The sequence below is a fragment of the Fusarium fujikuroi genome, chromosome FFUJ_chr08 (assembly GCF_900079805.1).
Source record: "Fusarium fujikuroi IMI 58289 draft genome, chromosome FFUJ_chr08".
Classification (NCBI taxonomy): domain Eukaryota; kingdom Fungi; phylum Ascomycota; class Sordariomycetes; order Hypocreales; family Nectriaceae; genus Fusarium; species Fusarium fujikuroi.
Window position 1 is genome coordinate 2,002,695 of NC_036629.1, and position 17,532 is coordinate 2,020,226.

General features: G+C 48.2%; 8 protein-coding genes; 2 read left to right on the plus strand and 6 right to left on the minus strand.

Moving 5' to 3' along the window:
- Positions 1-19: 19 nt before the first annotated feature.
- FFUJ_12453 (uncharacterized protein) lies at positions 20-1,336 on the minus strand (the record flags this gene model as incomplete). Its single annotated transcript, XM_023582060.1, has 1 exon — positions 20-1,336. One exon carries the CDS (start codon positions 1,334-1,336, stop codon positions 20-22), a length of 1,317 nt encoding a protein of 438 aa, XP_023434652.1.
- A 721-nt stretch (positions 1,337-2,057) lies between these two features.
- FFUJ_12454 (related to a retinal short-chain dehydrogenase/reductase) lies at positions 2,058-3,007 on the minus strand (the record flags this gene model as incomplete). XM_023582062.1 has 2 exons in its annotated part: positions 2,058-2,310; positions 2,364-3,007. The coding sequence occupies 2 exons, from the start codon at positions 3,005-3,007 to the stop codon at positions 2,058-2,060; spliced, it is 897 nt and encodes a 298-aa protein (XP_023434653.1).
- A 561-nt stretch (positions 3,008-3,568) lies between these two features.
- On the minus strand, positions 3,569-5,020 carry FFUJ_14908 (uncharacterized protein; the record flags this gene model as incomplete). Its single annotated transcript, XM_023582063.1, has 1 exon — positions 3,569-5,020. One exon carries the CDS (start codon positions 5,018-5,020, stop codon positions 3,569-3,571), a length of 1,452 nt encoding a protein of 483 aa, XP_023435136.1.
- A 295-nt stretch (positions 5,021-5,315) lies between these two features.
- Positions 5,316-6,482, minus strand: FFUJ_12455 (probable pectate lyase 1; the record flags this gene model as incomplete). XM_023582064.1 has 5 exons in its annotated part: positions 5,316-5,455; positions 5,508-5,646; positions 5,695-5,961; positions 6,009-6,422; positions 6,468-6,482. The coding sequence occupies 5 exons, from the start codon at positions 6,480-6,482 to the stop codon at positions 5,316-5,318; spliced, it is 975 nt and encodes a 324-aa protein (XP_023435204.1).
- Positions 6,483-7,622: 1,140 nt separating this feature from the next.
- Positions 7,623-9,855, minus strand: FFUJ_12456 (related to TOB3 (member of AAA-ATPase family); the record flags this gene model as incomplete). XM_023582065.1 has 6 exons in its annotated part: positions 7,623-7,987; positions 8,040-8,237; positions 8,290-8,355; positions 8,403-8,531; positions 8,609-8,975; positions 9,028-9,855. 6 exons carry the CDS (start codon positions 9,853-9,855, stop codon positions 7,623-7,625), a joined length of 1,953 nt encoding a protein of 650 aa, XP_023434654.1.
- Positions 9,856-11,028: 1,173 nt separating this feature from the next.
- Positions 11,029-13,128, plus strand: FFUJ_12457 (related to histidine kinase tcsA protein; the record flags this gene model as incomplete). Its single annotated transcript, XM_023582066.1, has 1 exon — positions 11,029-13,128. One exon carries the CDS (start codon positions 11,029-11,031, stop codon positions 13,126-13,128), a length of 2,100 nt encoding a protein of 699 aa, XP_023434655.1.
- A 502-nt stretch (positions 13,129-13,630) lies between these two features.
- On the plus strand, positions 13,631-14,959 carry FFUJ_12458 (uncharacterized protein; the record flags this gene model as incomplete). Its single annotated transcript, XM_023582067.1, has 1 exon — positions 13,631-14,959. One exon carries the CDS (start codon positions 13,631-13,633, stop codon positions 14,957-14,959), a length of 1,329 nt encoding a protein of 442 aa, XP_023434656.1.
- A 287-nt stretch (positions 14,960-15,246) lies between these two features.
- On the minus strand, positions 15,247-17,117 carry FFUJ_12459 (related to major facilitator (MFS1) transporter; the record flags this gene model as incomplete). XM_023582068.1 has 4 exons in its annotated part: positions 15,247-15,545; positions 15,603-16,333; positions 16,415-16,827; positions 16,887-17,117. The coding sequence occupies 4 exons, from the start codon at positions 17,115-17,117 to the stop codon at positions 15,247-15,249; spliced, it is 1,674 nt and encodes a 557-aa protein (XP_023434657.1).
- Between the last annotated feature and the right edge of the window lie 415 nt (positions 17,118-17,532).

Consider the following 17,532-nt stretch of genomic DNA (forward strand, 5'->3'; position numbering starts at 1 on the left):
TTAGACAGTAATCGTGCTACTAAGTCCTGCCACCAACAGTCAAGAGATACAAGCTTCCGGTAGTCGAGTTGACATTCGTCGGGGAACCCAGATACAAAACATCCGTTCCATCACTCCTCATCAAGGCCTGAAGACGCTGTACCTTCTTACCAACAGCCGGCTCAATAGCAGTATTGGTCCAGCCAGCCCCACCAACATTCTCCAAGACAAACGCACTGGCCGAAGAGCGGCTGTAGTAGATGCGAGCAGTTGTTCCGTCATGAGTGATACCAATACCAGCGCTAGTCTCACTGTCGCTATACAGAATCTCACGCGTCCAAGGATTCGATGTGCCATATGTGGCTGTTGCACGGCGGACTTGCCATGTTCCGCTAGTCGAGGTCTTGAAGCGATAGGCACTCTGGATGTGAACGGTACCAGCGGGGCGCTCGTATAGTGCCATCTTTGCGCTTTGGAAGGCTGGGCCAGGTGAAGCGTTGATGTCGCCGGTGTAGGTCTCGCCTGAAGTCAGAGGCTGATACACGATATCCGCGGTGTTTTGGGTGATGGGTGTTGAAACGGTAGATCCAGAGGCGGAGGAGAAGGAGTTGGTAGATGGGCGATAGCGGACATAACTTCCCTGGTGGCGCACAGCAGACGCGGGATACTTGCTCCATTCCCACTGAACATGGACATCTCCATCGGAAGAAAAGGCAATGTCATCAGGATACACAGAGTAGCCTTTGTTGTACGCCCAGAGGCTGATACGGGCCCATTTCTTGCTGCTCGTCGTGTACTTGTAGAAGTAACCTCCTCGTGCAGATCCATCACCAGATGCTTGTCCTCGGACGATCAGCCACAAGTTTCCATCGGAATCACGCTTGATAACAGGGTATGTGATGAGGACACTCTGATCGGGCATATCAGAGCTGGCGTTGACGAGAGTGCTGCTGTATGGCTGAGACGAGCGGAAGTACTTCCATGGCTCGTTGTGCATGCTCGTGAAAACATGGACATAACCATCGCCATCAACGCTGATACTGGGAGTGTTGTGTCCAAGATCATCCGCAAAGACAGCACACTCTCCGTCTGAATCTCTGACACAGTCGCGAGAGACGGTGCCATCTGAGATAGAGCGACGCGCAACCATGACATTATTATCAGCAATAGCACCACCAGGTGGATTCCTCAGATAAGCAAGCCAATCATAGCCGCCATACTCATCCAGAGGATCCCACCAAGCAGCGCCACTGGTAGCATCGACAGCAGTAGAGATGGTGATGAGACTACCAGGGCTGATAGTAGCGCGTACCGCTGAAACGGCAGCCAGGAAGATGAGGGATTTAAGATTCGCCATTTCGAAGTGCAGAGGCAGAAGAATGAGGAACTGAAGTTGATCTGCTGATGGGAAAGAGATTTTGACCATTATCCACTCTTCTTTAAATAGTCCATCACGATATCCTGGTCTGGAGTCGGCGATAATTCCGCTGCATGCTTCCCCAGATTTTCTCCGCAGTTGGGATCAGCACAGAAGCTGGGGTAGAACCATGGACATGGGATGAGTTTCTCGAAGGAACCGCCGTGTCATCCAGAATTTCATCCGCATGATCATTTTCGTTGAAGGATCGAGTTTGGTTCAGTTGTCAAAGCACTTCTTAGTTCCGCGTGGTGGAGATGCCGCCTTAAGCGGAGGTGTGTGGCGGAACGGCCGGGGTCGGGTTGCGGGGGGCGGTGGTTCCGTTGACTGGAAATGGCTTCACCTTGATTCGAGCTCTCCACTTGTAAGCGCAGGCCGCCAAAATCAAGCAAACGCAAGAGATTGCTTTGCCTGTAGTAGTCGTATTATTCCTCGGGATATGGATCCTTCTGGAACACTATCACGGTCGATAGAAACAGTCTTGCCCGACGATCTCAACGACAAGTCAGAATTAATGACATCGTGCCTTTTCAACCATTCTTCATTTATTACATCGAGTTAGCGCCGTCAAAGACGGATGCCTGTACCTAAACCCGCAACGTAGTTCAGAAGCCAATCCATCAAGTACCGAGAAATTATCCGTCAGCTCCCATATTGAGTGTTAAAAACTAGTTTCCCGCAAAACGCTGGCCTTGCTGTCTCGAATCGTCTCCTGCATCCAAGCAGGAAACCCGCGAATCCCACATAAAAGCCCTGCATAACCTGGCAAAAAGAGGTCTCCACGGTGGCCCTTCAAGACATGATCTACAATCGCTTCAGCTGCCTCTTTCGGCTCCTGGAGTGGATCCTGGAAAGTCGAATGTGTAGTGAGGTTCTGTATCAGTGGCGTGCGAACCCAGTAAGGGAAAACAATGCTACGAGAAAAGATTAGATGATTTGGTTCCCAGGAGAAAGAGATTACGCTCACCTTGTAAGCACATCTCTCGCGTTGTATCTATGCTTCAGATCTTGCGTCAGGCCTTCATGGAAGGCTACTAACCCGGCTTTCGTACAGCTATAGTCGATATTGCTTGCGATGGTAATAAAGCTAGCCACGCTAGCAATTGTCACGACATGGCCGTGCTTCTGCTTGATCATGGATGGAAGCAATTCTTGCACAAGCCAAAAGTGCGCCAGCAGATTGACCTCGACCATCTGCTTGATCTGATCTGCAGCGCAAGCAAGAATGTCTTTCCCCAAAGCGATGCCAGCATTATTGATGAGAACCGTTGGATCTCCGATTTCCCGACGGACTTGTTCCATGGCTTCATGTATGCCATGTGGCGAAGTGACATCAACTTTGTAAAAATGTGCATTTGTTGAGAGAGTGCTTTTTGGTGGGTGTATGTCAAAGGATATAACTGTGATATTTCTGCGGGAGAATTTGTTGACCATTTCAGAGCCGATGCCGCCACTACCACCTGTGATGAGCACGATTTCCTTGCTCCAGTCCCAAGGTTGTGCGGTGGATGATGTGTAGAGTATGATTCGATTGAGAATTTTGTTGATGATGAAGCAAATGCTAATAGTGCTAATGACTCCAAGAAGGAACCTGAAGAAATTTGTGATCATGATTGCACTTACTACTGCTCGAACAGGCGTGCTTAAAAAAGACAGATGAGTTTCAGAAGCAAATCTGTCTGCGTGAAAGTATGCAACGGCATCAGATTGTTTATCAATTCCGCAGTGCAACTTACTCATCCACGTCAGCCACTTAAAATCAACATTCGTTGCGTACCTCTTTCGCATGTGGAGAGCTGAAATAGGTTGATAACAAGAAAATCCCACCTTTCCTGGATGCAAAAATGACAAAAGTAGTCTAGGTCCTATTGACTGCAGGAGCTGAAAGGTCACAATCAGCTTGATGATTGGGTGGAAAATCACCACGAGTATGTTCGCTTTACATTTGTACTGTTTTCTATGTAAGTAGCCGCTTTGAATAGAGTTTAATGGGAGGCCTCAATAATCCTTGCGGCATGGTGGGTGGAACATAAACCCGCACTGGCTAGCCAAACTCACCGGCGTTGGATTTATCAAGGTATGGCGGCATACTAGTAATATGATTATTGCTGTTACACCTCACGGTCAAGTCGCGCCGTCCGAGCATAGCTTATCTTTCAAAAGGAGCCATACTTAAGAAGATTCTATATACTTAGAGTTTGTGGTATAAATATATGTTCCCCCCTTTTCCCTGCAGACATCCCCCTCCCCATCAGCAGATTCCTGCTCTATCCTCAACTTCTTAATGCTTGGTTTCAATTGATTGCCACAAATGCAGAAGTTATCTTGTTCTAAGGGACTATAGTACTTAGTCTGGAGAGCAAAGTAGTCAGTCTCCAGAGCAACAGTACAGAAGTTTGCGCACTCTTCCAGAGTGCTGTTTCCCCATTCCATATAATCTTTGCCCAGTAACACGTATTCCTCCTTACTCTCAAAACATCCGATATTGGCGTACTCAACAGCCAGAAGTTGGTAAGAACTAAAGACTTCCATAGGACGCTGATCCGGACCACAGTCTTCTTTGCCATAGCCGCAGCGAGACTCGCAACCCCAAATCTCGTCACGCCTGCTATCCATTCGCAAACGATCGTCGCATATACAGGTGTCGCGATTTTGTAGACCAAAAACAGGCAAGGAGAGTGAGAGACAGTAGGCTTGACAAGAAGAAATAGACAGGGGCTTGATATGACTCAACCTTGGACCTGATAAAGTAAGGGTGGGACGATGAAAATCTTGAATTTGGTTCCCACTAAAATAGCATCCGTGGCGCGAATATGCAGGAGGGGGATATGATTCTGGTAGAGCGTTTTTGGTTGGGCCGACACAGTAGGCTTGTCCTGGTATGAGACTCATAGTACAGTTACTTGCCGAGACCGATGGGTTGGCAGCTGTAAACAGAGATAGACTCATGTCATGCTGGCCCAGGACCGAACGACAGTCAGCTCCTTCCTCAACTGTATACCAACGCCCGCATTCTGGATTCGCAACCGGATCGGCGTTCTCGGGTCGTGGAACAACCTCATCAGCAGAATTGGAGTCTGCCGGGTCAGACTTGTTGATAGTTCGGTTGTAATGGCCGTCAGATGGCGTAGTGCAAATGATCTTACCGAACGGGAAATCTTTGTAAGCGCCACCACTACTCCAGGGATTGAGAGAAATGAAGTCCTTTATGGTAATACCTAAGGACTCAGACACAGAGGCACAGGTGTCGTTCTCTTTAACCTGATAAGTATTGCATTGAAATGGTAGACAGATTGGCACATCTTCAACCATATCGTCGCATTGGAGGATGTCGGGGTTGTTGATGAAGATTTCTGCAGAAGAGACGCTGTACTCGAGAGCCAATGATTCGCAAGTGTCGTTGGCTGTTGATACATGTACATGAGAAAGACAAGCCACGGGTGGCGGCGGGGGTTGGGTTTTGACTTTCTCAGGAAGTCTCCTGTGGAATTGGAAGTAGCTGGTGATATTTAGATAATATCCGAGCCAAACCAGAATTGGTGTGTAAATGATGAACGAGAAAAAACATGTTAAAAATGTCTGAGATGATGGTTGAAGATTTCTTCTGATTCTTGCAAGTCGCATGTTGGCGATGTTGGGGTAACAGTTTTTACATCAAGTTTCAAGGCACGGTCTCAGGCTGATTTAAGACAAACAGACAGACTTGGTGACCGGTTTGGGCTAAACATTTTCGAACTCGTTCAGTAACCTATTTAGGATGCCAAGACTAGGCAACTTTACAGAACCAACAACATGGCACGAGAGTCCCATTATTATAAGATTAGGACTCCATCGACGGCCCGAAAGGATTTTGTTAGGCTGCAAAGAAGCAGTATGCACCGTATTAATCGCTAAATGACAAGAGTCTAAAGCTGCCTTTTTACCAGATTCTACCAACACCAGCTCCAAGCTTGGCCACGGTGGGGACAAGCTTGAGCGGAGTCAACTTGTACTTGTAATCAGCCTTGTAAAAGCTGCCCTTCTGTGTAATGTTAACTCCAGCCTTGCCCCAATCGTTCTCTGTTTGATAGTCAGACGTGATATCCTTGAATGGCAGAAGAATTGTACATACTGGCTCCAAGGTTGGCGTAGCCATCAAGCTCCTCGTCACCGCAAGTGCAAGTGTTGGGAGAGTCCATGGGGATGACAAGACCGTAGGTGCTCAAAGCCTCGCTTGTGTTGCCCCGAAATACATTGCCCTCAACAAGAACCTTTTTCAATCAGTCAAAATCCCCCCAAACAAGCTTTGTGGGACATACCTGGTTATCAGATCGACTGTGGATAGCCTGGTACAGGAAGTCCTCGTAGAGATTGTTGTAAATATGCTGGTGGCCAAACCGACCGGCAGGACCGCGGGTTCCCATGTTGCGCCAGTAGTTGTGATGATATGTGACGTGGAGGTGGCCGAAGTCGAGATCGCGGAAGGTAGCGTCGTTGCCAACGAGGGAAGACTTCCAGTGGTCGTGGAAATAGTTCCATGAAACTGTGATCCAGTCCGAGGCGCGGATGATGTCGACTTGTCCATCCTGGTAAAGGAAGTTAGTTAAATATGTTGTAATTTGTGATGTTGCACGAGACTTGCGTAGTGATCAGGGCCTTGGTTGATGTCAGAAGCAAACTCGTTATGATCAACCCAGACGCGAGTGCTGTTTCGGATAGTGATGCAATCATTATCCAAAATATGGGTGATCTTCAAGTTCTGCAGAATGACATTGTCCCCATGATAAACATCGACACCGGCACCGGTGATGTGAGCGGTCAATCCAACACCAATAAGAGAAGTGTTGGATCCGACCTTGAGGCGAGAAGGAAGAGTAACCTTGCCCTTGAGCTTCACGATCTTGGGCTCGGTACCCTTGACAGCAGCGACAAGCTCCTCGGCGGTAGTGACAGTAACAGTCTTTCCGCCCTTGCCACCAGTGGTGATGCCAATGGGATTGTCCTTGGCGTAACCCTCAACACCCCAAGTCGCGAGACTGAGATATTCCTTGGGAAACGCAACAGCAAGAGTCGCAAAGACACCTCAGAGAACCGAGGACAGCTTCATCTTGGCGGTTGAACAAGAATGAGAATGAACAGAGATGTCAATGGCATAAACATGGTCTTCGGCACGGTATATGTATTCAAGATCATCTGCGCTTTTTTCTCTTTCCATCAAAGGACCCCGAGCTCGGTTAGGATTAAGGTACTGGTTAATTCTGGGGTGTTTGCGGGGAACCCCTGTCGGCCTTGACAATTAGCACCAATGATCAGACGAGAAGGATGCTTCATCGAACGGCGCAGATCATAAGGTGATTGTGAGTGGTGGAATATGTTTTGCCGTCAAATTACGGTTAAAGATAAACAATGATCGGCTCGGACCTTATTGGGGTAGGTGGAAGTGCTAACGAATGGAAAACCCTTAACGGAAATAGTATGCTTTAGTTGCGGGATGATTCCGTATTCCTTATTGTCCCTACAGAGGGAATCTTCTAAGCTTGAGAAGAAGAGTCTCATAAATTCACTTGATATGCTATACATGATGTTGCAATGTTCACTTGATCAGTATCGTTCCATCGCTTGTGCTCGTCCCAGTGGACTCGAAGCCCAAAGGGACATAAATGATCATTCACATTTCCGTATCTAAAGTTTTGACTAGTCTAATATAAGGTAAGGAGTTGGGGGTTGGGGGTACGCGGTCAAGCGGGAGATGGTTCCATTGCATATGTCAAGACTCGAGGTACCAACGCGTCCTAGTCTCCGATCACCTCGGCTAGCAACCCTCGACCGTAATAAAGCCGTCAATCATATCTCACTAACGAAGATGAAAGCGGTTTAGTATACAGACGCAAACCTGGAAGTCTTGAAGCCTAGGCACGATGTTAATGAATAAATACCATCACTTTAGAGTAACAATTATCAGCGCCAAGAGAGCTAGACCCCATGGTTTGCGAGCCTGGATGAATGATGAATACCGCTCCTTGGCGTTGGGGGTTCACAGGACCAAAAATCACATTTTCGTGTCTTTGAGGCTTCTGACTACAAAGTCTTGGCATCTGCAGTGTATCAAGGCTATCTATTTATGGATATCCTTGGCGCTCTGAACTTGATCGATCTAAGCACTCCCATTGCTGTCATCATCCGGCATCACGATGAGAAGAATGCCCTCTACCTTTCACCCGACTGGGTATCACGATGTATCGCCCTTTCAGTTGTTCTTCAACTCACCAAGAGCAGCGACCCGATTCTGAGCCAGCATCATTAGCCGGTCTACCTGGATGACACCACCATTCTTGAGACCAAGCAAATGGGCGCTCTTGATCAAGTTCTTGATCTCACGACCATTCAGCTTCATCTCAGCCAGCTTTTTTATCTCCTCGTCTGGGATCTCAACCTGAGTACCCCCAGCGCGATTGATGAAGTTCTGCCAGACCTTCTTTCGAGCTTCGAAAGTTAAGTCCTTGTATGGGAGGAAGAGATCCACGCGGGACTGGAAGGCCGTGTCGATACTGGCTGTTCGATTGGTCGTGAGGAAACAGATTCCCGTGTAATACTCCAGTTTGGTGAGGAATACTGTTTTTGTTAGCATGCGCGTGAAGGAAGAGTGGGACGACCTGGTGCTTACCAGCTACAAGCTCATTCCTGGCTAGATCGCTGTCGGTGCGGGCACCGAGGAATACATCGGCCTCATCAAGGAGGAGCATGGCATTCCAGAGACCACAGAGAGTTAGTGCTCGCTCCAGCGCAAGCTCGACCTCCTTTGGTACGGTTCCCAGATCTCCAGCACTCATGGAGTACAGTGGCACACGTGCCTTCTCAACAACTGTATATTCAGTCAGCCTGTAAATACCTCTCCAGTGGTCAAGCTCCCTTACCTGCTTCTGCGGTATAGGTCTTTCCTACGCCAGGTGGACCAAACATCAGAATGATGATGCCACGACCTACAAATGTCAGATACTGCTCGAGTTTGCTACTGGGGACTCCTCACCTTTGTCTTGGATAAAGTCGTCGAAGCTATTGGCGAGAGTCTTGCTCTCCACAAACTCCCAAGCAAGCTGCTTCTCTGTGCCTGGAAGCTCGAGATGGCTGAATGCAGCATCGTTCCACACCACAGGGGCTAGGTCATCCACGTAGAATTGGGCTATTGATGACTGTCAGCTCTTATACGTGGAATTAAGAGACACCTAAACTTACCCCAATCCTTGGTCTTCAGGTCAAAGCCTTTCAACCAGGGCGTTGCAACAAGGCACATGTCATCTGTGAGGGGCTCGAGATCCTCAGAGCGCCCTGCAGTATCATTTGGCGCTTTCACCATCATTTCTGCATTACCCTCCATAGGCGTATTTGTTTCCTTAGGTGTATCTGAGTCGTCGCTGTCGTCATCATCATCCTCACAATAGGGTTCACAGTCCCAACCACATTCATGAGCTTTGGCCTTCTTCTTGTCCGACTTCTTCTTTTGGCCGACCTGGCCGTCGTCAACCAGGGGTCCAAGATCGGGTTTCACTATGTCATTGGTCATATAGTAGGCGTGAGCGTCAACAATGACTCGACCAGACACCTGCGCTACTCGTCAGCCAAGGTCATTGCGTTATCTCCGTTGATAGTCTTACCGGTCGCTCCTCTGACTTCCTAGGAGGCAATAGAATCTTTGATCCAGAACAGGTCTGGAAGTGGTAGCCACGCAACGCTTCAAACTTTCGGCCTCGTTCTACCATCTGCTCGCGGATCTTTGAAGGTGAGTTGTGGAAGGACAGGGGATACGCAGGTAGCAAAGTAACGCGCCGATAGGCAGGGAATTCCGGGATGATAATCATGGTGTTGGCATAGCCACAACGATTGCCGTTCCAGTCCACATACTCCATATAAATCTCCCAGTATGATGGCATTCGAGGTTCTTTCACGAGTTTGTATTTGGTGACACGGCATACAGCTTCGACACCATAGAACTTAGTGATGACAAACTCATGTGGAGCAAAGATCTGCCACAGGTCGTCGAACATGATGTTCCCAGTCTCGCGAGTCTTGACAAGCGCATCAACCTTGGGGGCCAAGATCGGGGTGAGAAATTTCAGGAGTTGGGCAGCAGCCTGCGGTTCATGCTCATCATCCTTTGACTCACAGAGAGACAGGAGACGATCCCAACGGTGGACGAGAGGCATGAATGGAGGCTTGAAGGTCCATTTCTCAACATCAAGATCAAGGTCTTGATATTTGTCCAGGACGATCGAGATGACTGCCCGCATGCCAGGGCTCTGGATGGTGAAAGATTCGGTCTGCCATTTATGATCGTCGAAGATGTGTCGATGGACGATCGGGTCCTTCAAGGCGCTCTGTTCTATGTCATTATTCTCTTCCTCGTTGGTCGGGAACCTGGACCACCTCTCAGGACACGAGTCATAGATGCAGCGATGCTTGTAGAGCTTGGTGTCGGGAGACATTTTGAGTGAATGTTGATGGCTCCAGGTGTTGTGGTGAGGATGGGAAAGCTGAAGTGCAAGCCAAGAATTAGTTCGAGCCGACTCAAGACCCTTTCTTATAGTCAAGGAGGCCTAAGATTTGTTACCGATTGAGTCACCGGAAATCTTTTTTTGGTTGCTTGTGAGTTTGTTTCGATGGAGGCAATGCTTTGCATGTAAAGTGTAACAAGCCCACAGCTGTTTGCCTTTTTGGTGGATCAGCCTATCACATTTGTTTGCGCGCTTTGTTGGTCCATGAATCTCATCTTAACTTGGGCCGGGCGGAGTCAGTAATATTGTCTGCTTGGCGCGACTTTGGTTAATGATACTTTATTTTGCTACTCGTCGAGCTTTCGGTGACTCGTCATATAAGTGCCTGGAGGTTTCTGGACATGCGCCTATTTTGATAGGTTTGGCGATCAATAGGCTCTCCTCTTAGAGGTGATAAACTCTAGAAACTATTCTAGAAATTATATTCACTATACGGCTTATCTCATTTGCCCTACTTTTGCTGCTTATGCTTGCAGGCCGGCAGTGACTCGTGGCCGACGCTTAGGCCACTTCACCCATGTTTCAGTGCATGGTTACCCTGGACTGAGCGTGCCGAATTTACACCACAAACATACACAAAGAGCCCACGTTAGGCCAGTCTGATTTGGTGACGGAATGCAATTATGTTCTAGGTCAGCTTGGTTGTTTGATAATTCATAGGCGGCGATGAATTAGGACGAGAAATGATGTCTCACAAATTCCACACATCCCTTTCGAGATGACACGAACACCGGGTGGCACACGCATCTGCTAGACAAAGATATGCTTTTGAAAGATTTCGCGGCAAGTGACCCATCAACCAGGAAATAATATCCTTCGTGAGTTCATGAAAGAACTATTAACATTCAGATAGGCCAAATCTAGGTAATAAATCAGATATTGTTAATGTGTTTTCATTCACAATTACACTCAAAAGGTGACAAAAATGACAGAATTCTGACATCATAATATGATCTGATGGGTTAGCGCCAAAAAGCTGGAAATTCCTCCCTTGACTGCCATGGCATGGGGCTCTTCTCCTCAAACTGATACTGGTTCCAAGCCTGTGAAGCAAAGAGACGTCGTATTAGCGACCAGTCCGTGCATCAGGTACGAATGAGACCCATGGATCCGGCCAAGGAGCTTGAAGCTACCGTCCCCACCATGAACATGGACATGAACATGGACATGAACATGGACGCGAACATGGACGTGAGCGACATCCTCGATTTCTTACCCGTCCCCACTCTTGTTGTCTCCCCATCCTATCGTATTCAACGAGCCTCAGTCGGTCTGCTCGAGGCATGGGGACGTGACCGCGGGGTACTCGTCGGCCAAGACCTCTTCACTGCCCTTTATCACGGATCGCCGACCGAAAGGTTTGATCGTATTCCCTTTGTCTACGCGATTGAAACTGCACTTGAAGCTCGCGCTCTCCGTCTATGTCATGCGGCCTATATCGCGAATGGCATTTCCTGGACTGCACGTATCATGCCCGTGCACAAAGGCGATGAACTGCTGTGCCTGGTCATCCAATGGGAACAGGCCGAGCCTCACACTACAACAGTCAACGGCGAAATAACACAGAGCTGGCTGCCTATCGACGACGCTTTCCGCATCCTCGTGCAGGCTGTCAAAGATTATGCCATCTTCCTGCTCGATACTCGCGGGAACGTCATGACATGGAATGCTGGAGCAGAGCTAAACAAGGGCTACAAGAAGGAAGAAATCATTGGCAAGCACTTCACAACCTTCTACGGCCAAGAAGATATCAAGTCTCGAAAACCCGAGAGAGAACTAGAGATTTGCTTGCGTGAAGGCCGGGTTGAGGATGAAGGCTGGCGCTACCGCAAGGATGGCAGCCGATTCTGGGCCAACGTTGTTATAACAGTTATCTACAAGAACGACATTCATGTTGGCTTCGGCAAAGTCACCAGGAATCTCACTGAACGAAAAGAGGCAGAACTGCGACTGACCGCTGCTTATGAGGAAAGCACCAAGCTCAAGAATGATTTCCTGGCAAATATGAGCCACGAGATCCGAACACCTATGCATGGCGTACTATCTGCCTGCTCACTACTACTGGATAGTCCTCTCACCGAAGATCAACGGGAGACGGCAAATATGATCCAAGAGAGCGGACAGGTCTTGTTGCGCATCATCAACGATATCCTCGACTACTCCAAGATTGCGGCCGGAACCTTTCCCATCATGAATGAGAGGTTGGATATCTCGAGTGTGATCACGTCGGCTGTGCGAAGAGCACAAACTACCATGCAACCGGGAGTATCTTTAAAGCTGGAACCATCACCATACTTGCCAAAATGGGCGGAAGGGGACGCTTTGAGATACCGCCAAATCCTTGAGAATCTCCTCGGCAATGCCGTAAAGTTTACCGAGAAGGGATATATCTCGGTTCATGCCTCGGTACTTGCTGAAGACGAGACCACTCATACGATACGAACAGAAGTCTGGGATACTGGGCACGGCATCACAGAAACTGACGCGAAAGAACTGTTCAAACCCTTCACGCAACTTGATACGCCGCACCAAAAGCGGCGCCCAGGAACAGGACTTGGGCTATCAATTGCGAAATCACTTGCTGAGCTGCTGGGAGGGAGTATTGGTTATGAGCCCAACCCGGAACGGCAGGGCAGCATCTTTTGGTTCTCGTTCAAGGTGAAGAAGCTCAGCAGCCTTCGTCAGGCCGAATCTATTACCATTCCACCGGGACTCGGTGGGGAATTACCTCAACAACAGGTTCAACAAGGCGAGGATCTTGCCACGCAACTAGAACAGTTATTGAAGATTTCACCAACCAAGAGGATACTTGCGGCCGAAGACAACATCATCAACCAAAAGGTTCTAGTCGGAATGCTGCATGGCTTTGGATTTAAGGATATTACCGTTGTCTCAGACGGCGCTCAGGCTGTATCGTCACTGTCAGCGGCGGCCAATACCTTTGACCTGATACTCATGGATATCAGTATGCCAGTTATGAATGGGTACGAGGCAACACTTCGGATACGTCGTAGCAGCATAGGTCTACCTATAATTGCCATGACCGCTTATGCGCTGAAAGGCGACATGGAGCGTTGCTTGGAGAAGGGGATGGATGATTATATCCCTAAGCCAATGGATAAGCAAGTGTTGATGAGGAAGCTGTTGAAGTGGCTTCAGAGTCCAGGCGATATAATACCAGATCTCACTGTAAGACATGATTAGTAGGCATCGAGCGATTTGACTTAACACCATTATGCTCCAAGATTAGAGACATAACTCATACAATTTCAAGAAAGGATTGCTTCGTCCCAATTCTATGCACAGAACTCGAGGGTGGTAGCAGCATACAACGCAATTCGTGAGGCAAAAATCTTGTTTAACAGAACAATACTTACTTATTGTTTCGTGCTCAATGGTGAAGATTCTTCACACTTTAGACGTACCAGGGTTCATGGTAGGGTTTCTTGGAATAACCAAAGAAAAGGAATGAAGGACGTATATGTACGTCAAGGGAATAACTCTCCACTCTGTCTTCCATTGAGGCTTCACTTCATCTATCCCAGCTATATTACTGCCTTGAGGACGTGGCATCCGATTGGTGGATTTAGCGTAGTAAGCATGTGTCCATATGGTTGTGCTTGTACCCACAAATATATAACATCATAAGCGGCAGGCAGCAGCACTTTTGCAATCTAACTTCTCTCCTCCCCAAGCAAACTTGATAATGAGACGCCGAATTTACGGAGAAGAGCCTTATGATGCTGGAAGCATCTGGGCGACAAGCCCTGAGTACTGCTGGATGCTTATCGCTCCAGAAAAGAAACAGCGGATGAGAATGCCGGTTCTTGATTTGGACGGCTATATGGACCCACCAGAGTTCTGCACACATCATCTGAGTTTTGACGCTTTCAAGTTACTGTGCAACTCTATGGAAGGTGTCAAGATTGGGTCGGATGAGGGGATAATTTTGCAATCGGCGCACTCGACGTTGCAGCCTTTGCAGGGTCAAACGCGCCTCGAGATGCTTCCTGTCGAGCTTCTGGAAGCAATATTTGGACTCCTCGAAGCAGAAGAATTCATGGCTTTAGCCTTGTGCTCGCAAAAGCTCTGGTTTCATGCCATCGGGTGCATAAAGGGTATTTGCACTCGGTGGAAGAACCAATATTCCTGGGTCAACACTCCAATTATTTGCACTACCAGGCGGCTTCGAGTTCTTCCGAAAGCGCTACAGCACATATTACCAGAATCGACGCCTGATGATGTGGAGAGAGAATCCAAGCGGACTGGCCGTCGATATAAGATATCGACCACTCGTGCATCGATCTGGTTCGACAAATCTGTGGACAACTACGAGAAAGTACCATTCCCCTACGACTGTACGTACGAAGAGGCTTTCCTCAAGAAGTTTGAAGGGGCTGCTATTCCCGAAAGCCTCAGCTTGATCATGAAGGCTTGTTTGCCATGTATCAGACCTGCACCTGGAAGCAAATGGCTTTTACGCAACCTGACAGATCGAGAGTACATCAGGATGGAAGCGGTAGTCACCTCTGATGACGAGGCCACCGTTTCGTTGCCAGGCCGCCGATGGCTCACACTTGATATTCTTCTTTTATGGCTCATCGGTTGGAGAGTTGACTACAAAAGGAACAGAAATAAGGCTTGGTCTTGGGAACAACTTGAAACCTTCAAAGGTTTCACTGATCAAGATCTCTCAGACACGGTTCTAGACCCGCCTTCCGGACCAATGTGTTCCGACTTCTGGCCAATTTGGGGCGGCCCCTGGGCTGGCCACAGACTAGAAGTTGTTACCGAGACGGGGTTGGATAATGACTGGAAGGATCGGACTGAGAATATCACGAGATTAGCCCCCAAAATGCTGCGTGTATTTTACGGACGTTCTCTGGATGATCAGAATGAAACACGAGAATACTGGGAAGAGGCCTTTCGGCAAGGTGGTGACCATTGGGAGTTCAGGAAGTCATCTCCGATTTCATTTGAGGAATTTGACCATGACTGGGGCAAGCCAAAACGGACGTTATCCCGGATCAAATAAATATGAAAGCTTGCCAGAGCGATACATGTTGGTATCAATTGGGAGATGTGCATATTGGGAATATAAATCAGTGTTTGTCGTGCTTTATATCACTGCTGTCTAGGACGTTGCATTGACCACTGGATGCCTTACTCAAAACGATCAATGCCCATTTATAGTGTAGCAAGGCCTAACACCATTAATTCCCGTTGTCATCCCTTAGATCTGTAGTCAGGCAAGGAAAAAACCCCGTTGAATCATCAAAGAAAGGTGCAAAGATCCCTGTATCGTACATAATTTTGGAATATTCATGAGCTCTGTTTCTTGAGGTGGATATTCGTCCACTTGGTGCACAAGCTCGTAATGACAGTGATGCCACAAGCCGCAATCGTGATCGCAAAAGCAACTTTGATTCCCCACACATAAGCATGTAGTATACCATTCAGCTCAGCGCCGGAGAAATTGTGTCGCAGAGTAGTCGCACCAGTTTCTGTAACCAAGTCGGGATCAATGGTGGGCGCAGTGCTGGACAACTTGTGAATGATTTGGTTGATGAAGCCAGATTGTGCAGCGGTGATTAAGAATGTACCACCAATGGTCCGAGAAACTATAATGGTGAAGTTAAATGTCAGCTAGTTGGATGACAAAGCGAAAGGAGACTCACATATAATTATCGAAGTGACGGGAGCCATGTCACTGGGTGCAGCGAACGCCTGCGAAATGACAACAGGAACCTGGAGACCAACGCCATACCCGAAACCCGCCAGGATCTGATATCCAACCCATTTTCCAGTCGACGTCCCAATATCGAGAGTATAGAACAGACCGGACGCAATGGTGACGATTATCGAGCTAACCACCAGATATGGAGCCGCAGTGCCAGTCTTTGTGATGGCTTTACCAGATGCAAATGTTGCGACACTGAATAGTGCGATGAGAGGAATGTTTCGTACGCCCGAACCGATAGGACTCTGGTTATCGATGCTCTGGAAGTAGATAGGCAGGTAGTAAAGCGTGATGAAGTATGATCCAGCAAAGAAGAAGCTCCAGACAGCGTTGACCCAAACAGTTCTTTGGCGAATTAGCCGTGGCGTCAACATTGCACGCTCCCCCAGCCATAATTCGACTGCTATCAGTGTGACAATCATGAGAACAAAGCCGACGAGCAAGCCAATGATAACACTAGAGTTCCAAGCATGGGTCACACCACCATATTGAAGCGCCAGAAGCAAAGACAGAGACGCGCCCATCACAAGCGCTGTACCTATGAAGTCCATCTGTAAAAGCTTTTCCTTGAGTGTAGCGTCGACAACCTTGACCCCTGCTGGAGTCTTGAAGGTGAGAAGGATGACGAGAATAGCCAGACCGCCGATGGGAAGATTGATATAGAAGCACCTAGAGAAGGTAAGTCAGTTCACCTGTGTACGAATAAAGGGACTTTAGTTGTTTGTAACATTATCTGGAGATTCTACTTACCATCTCCAGCTCGCCCCATCTGTAAGTCCCCCGCCAATGAGCGGTCCGGCAACAGCAGCAATACCATACGACAACCCGATGAAGCCCGTGTATGTAGCTCTCTTCTCGGGGGCGGCAATGAAAGCAGGAATCGTGTACACTCCGGGGGCAACACCCGAGGCGCCTAAGCCAGCGATGGCACGTCCGACAATCACAGTCATCGAGTTACGAGCAACAGCGCTGATCAAGCTTCCGAGTTCGAAGATGAAGATGGACGCCAGGAAACTTGTTTTCAGTGGGAAAAACTTGTAGATCTTGCCCCAGAGTGACTGGAAGGCCCCGAGGGTGAGGAAGTATGCTGAGCCGTACCACGAGATATCTTGTAGGCGGCCGAACTGGTCGGTAATCTTGGGGACGGCGGTTGCGACAATGGTCTTAACTGATGTCAGCGTTGAATATAGGGAGAAGGATGGTCTGGAGCAGTTGAGCTTACCTGGTCGAGAGAGCAGAGAGTGATACTGAGCACGAGCGCAAGCATGATAAAGAACATTTCTAATCCTTTCGGGTATTCGAGAGGCTTTTCTGCCTCGATAGCTGCTTTTTCTTCATCTCTATTCGCATCTTCGTCGCGAACGTCTGGTGTTTCTATACCGTTGGCAGTTGAAGATGTCTCAATAGACGGTGTTCTAGACTCGGAAGCCTGCTTCTCTTCGTCGAGGCCCATGGTTGTCGGTTTGTTTGTGGTCATATTCGTTTGCTTTTCGGCCATGTATTCAGAACGGAGTGACTATTGAGTGTTTTGTTTCTGTTGGTTGGTTCCAAAGCATATCCAAGAGTATGATACAAGGGGGAATAGGTTCAACAAGAAGGCTAACGTGCAACCGAACTTTGACAGATATTTTGTATGCCAGATATATAGCAATGTGAATGAACAGCACAACTACTGTACTTTTCCTACACCCTAGACTTGACAGCGGAGGTAGTTGAGACAAACGCCGCGAAGTCATTAAGTCCGTTAAAGCCGACTGCCTTGAAAAGGGGAAGCATTGTGGGCAATCTTACCACGTGATTGAAATGTCAGACATTGTCAAAGATATTTAAATTGGTTCACAATCTGACAGCCCCGAGTGTATGATCGT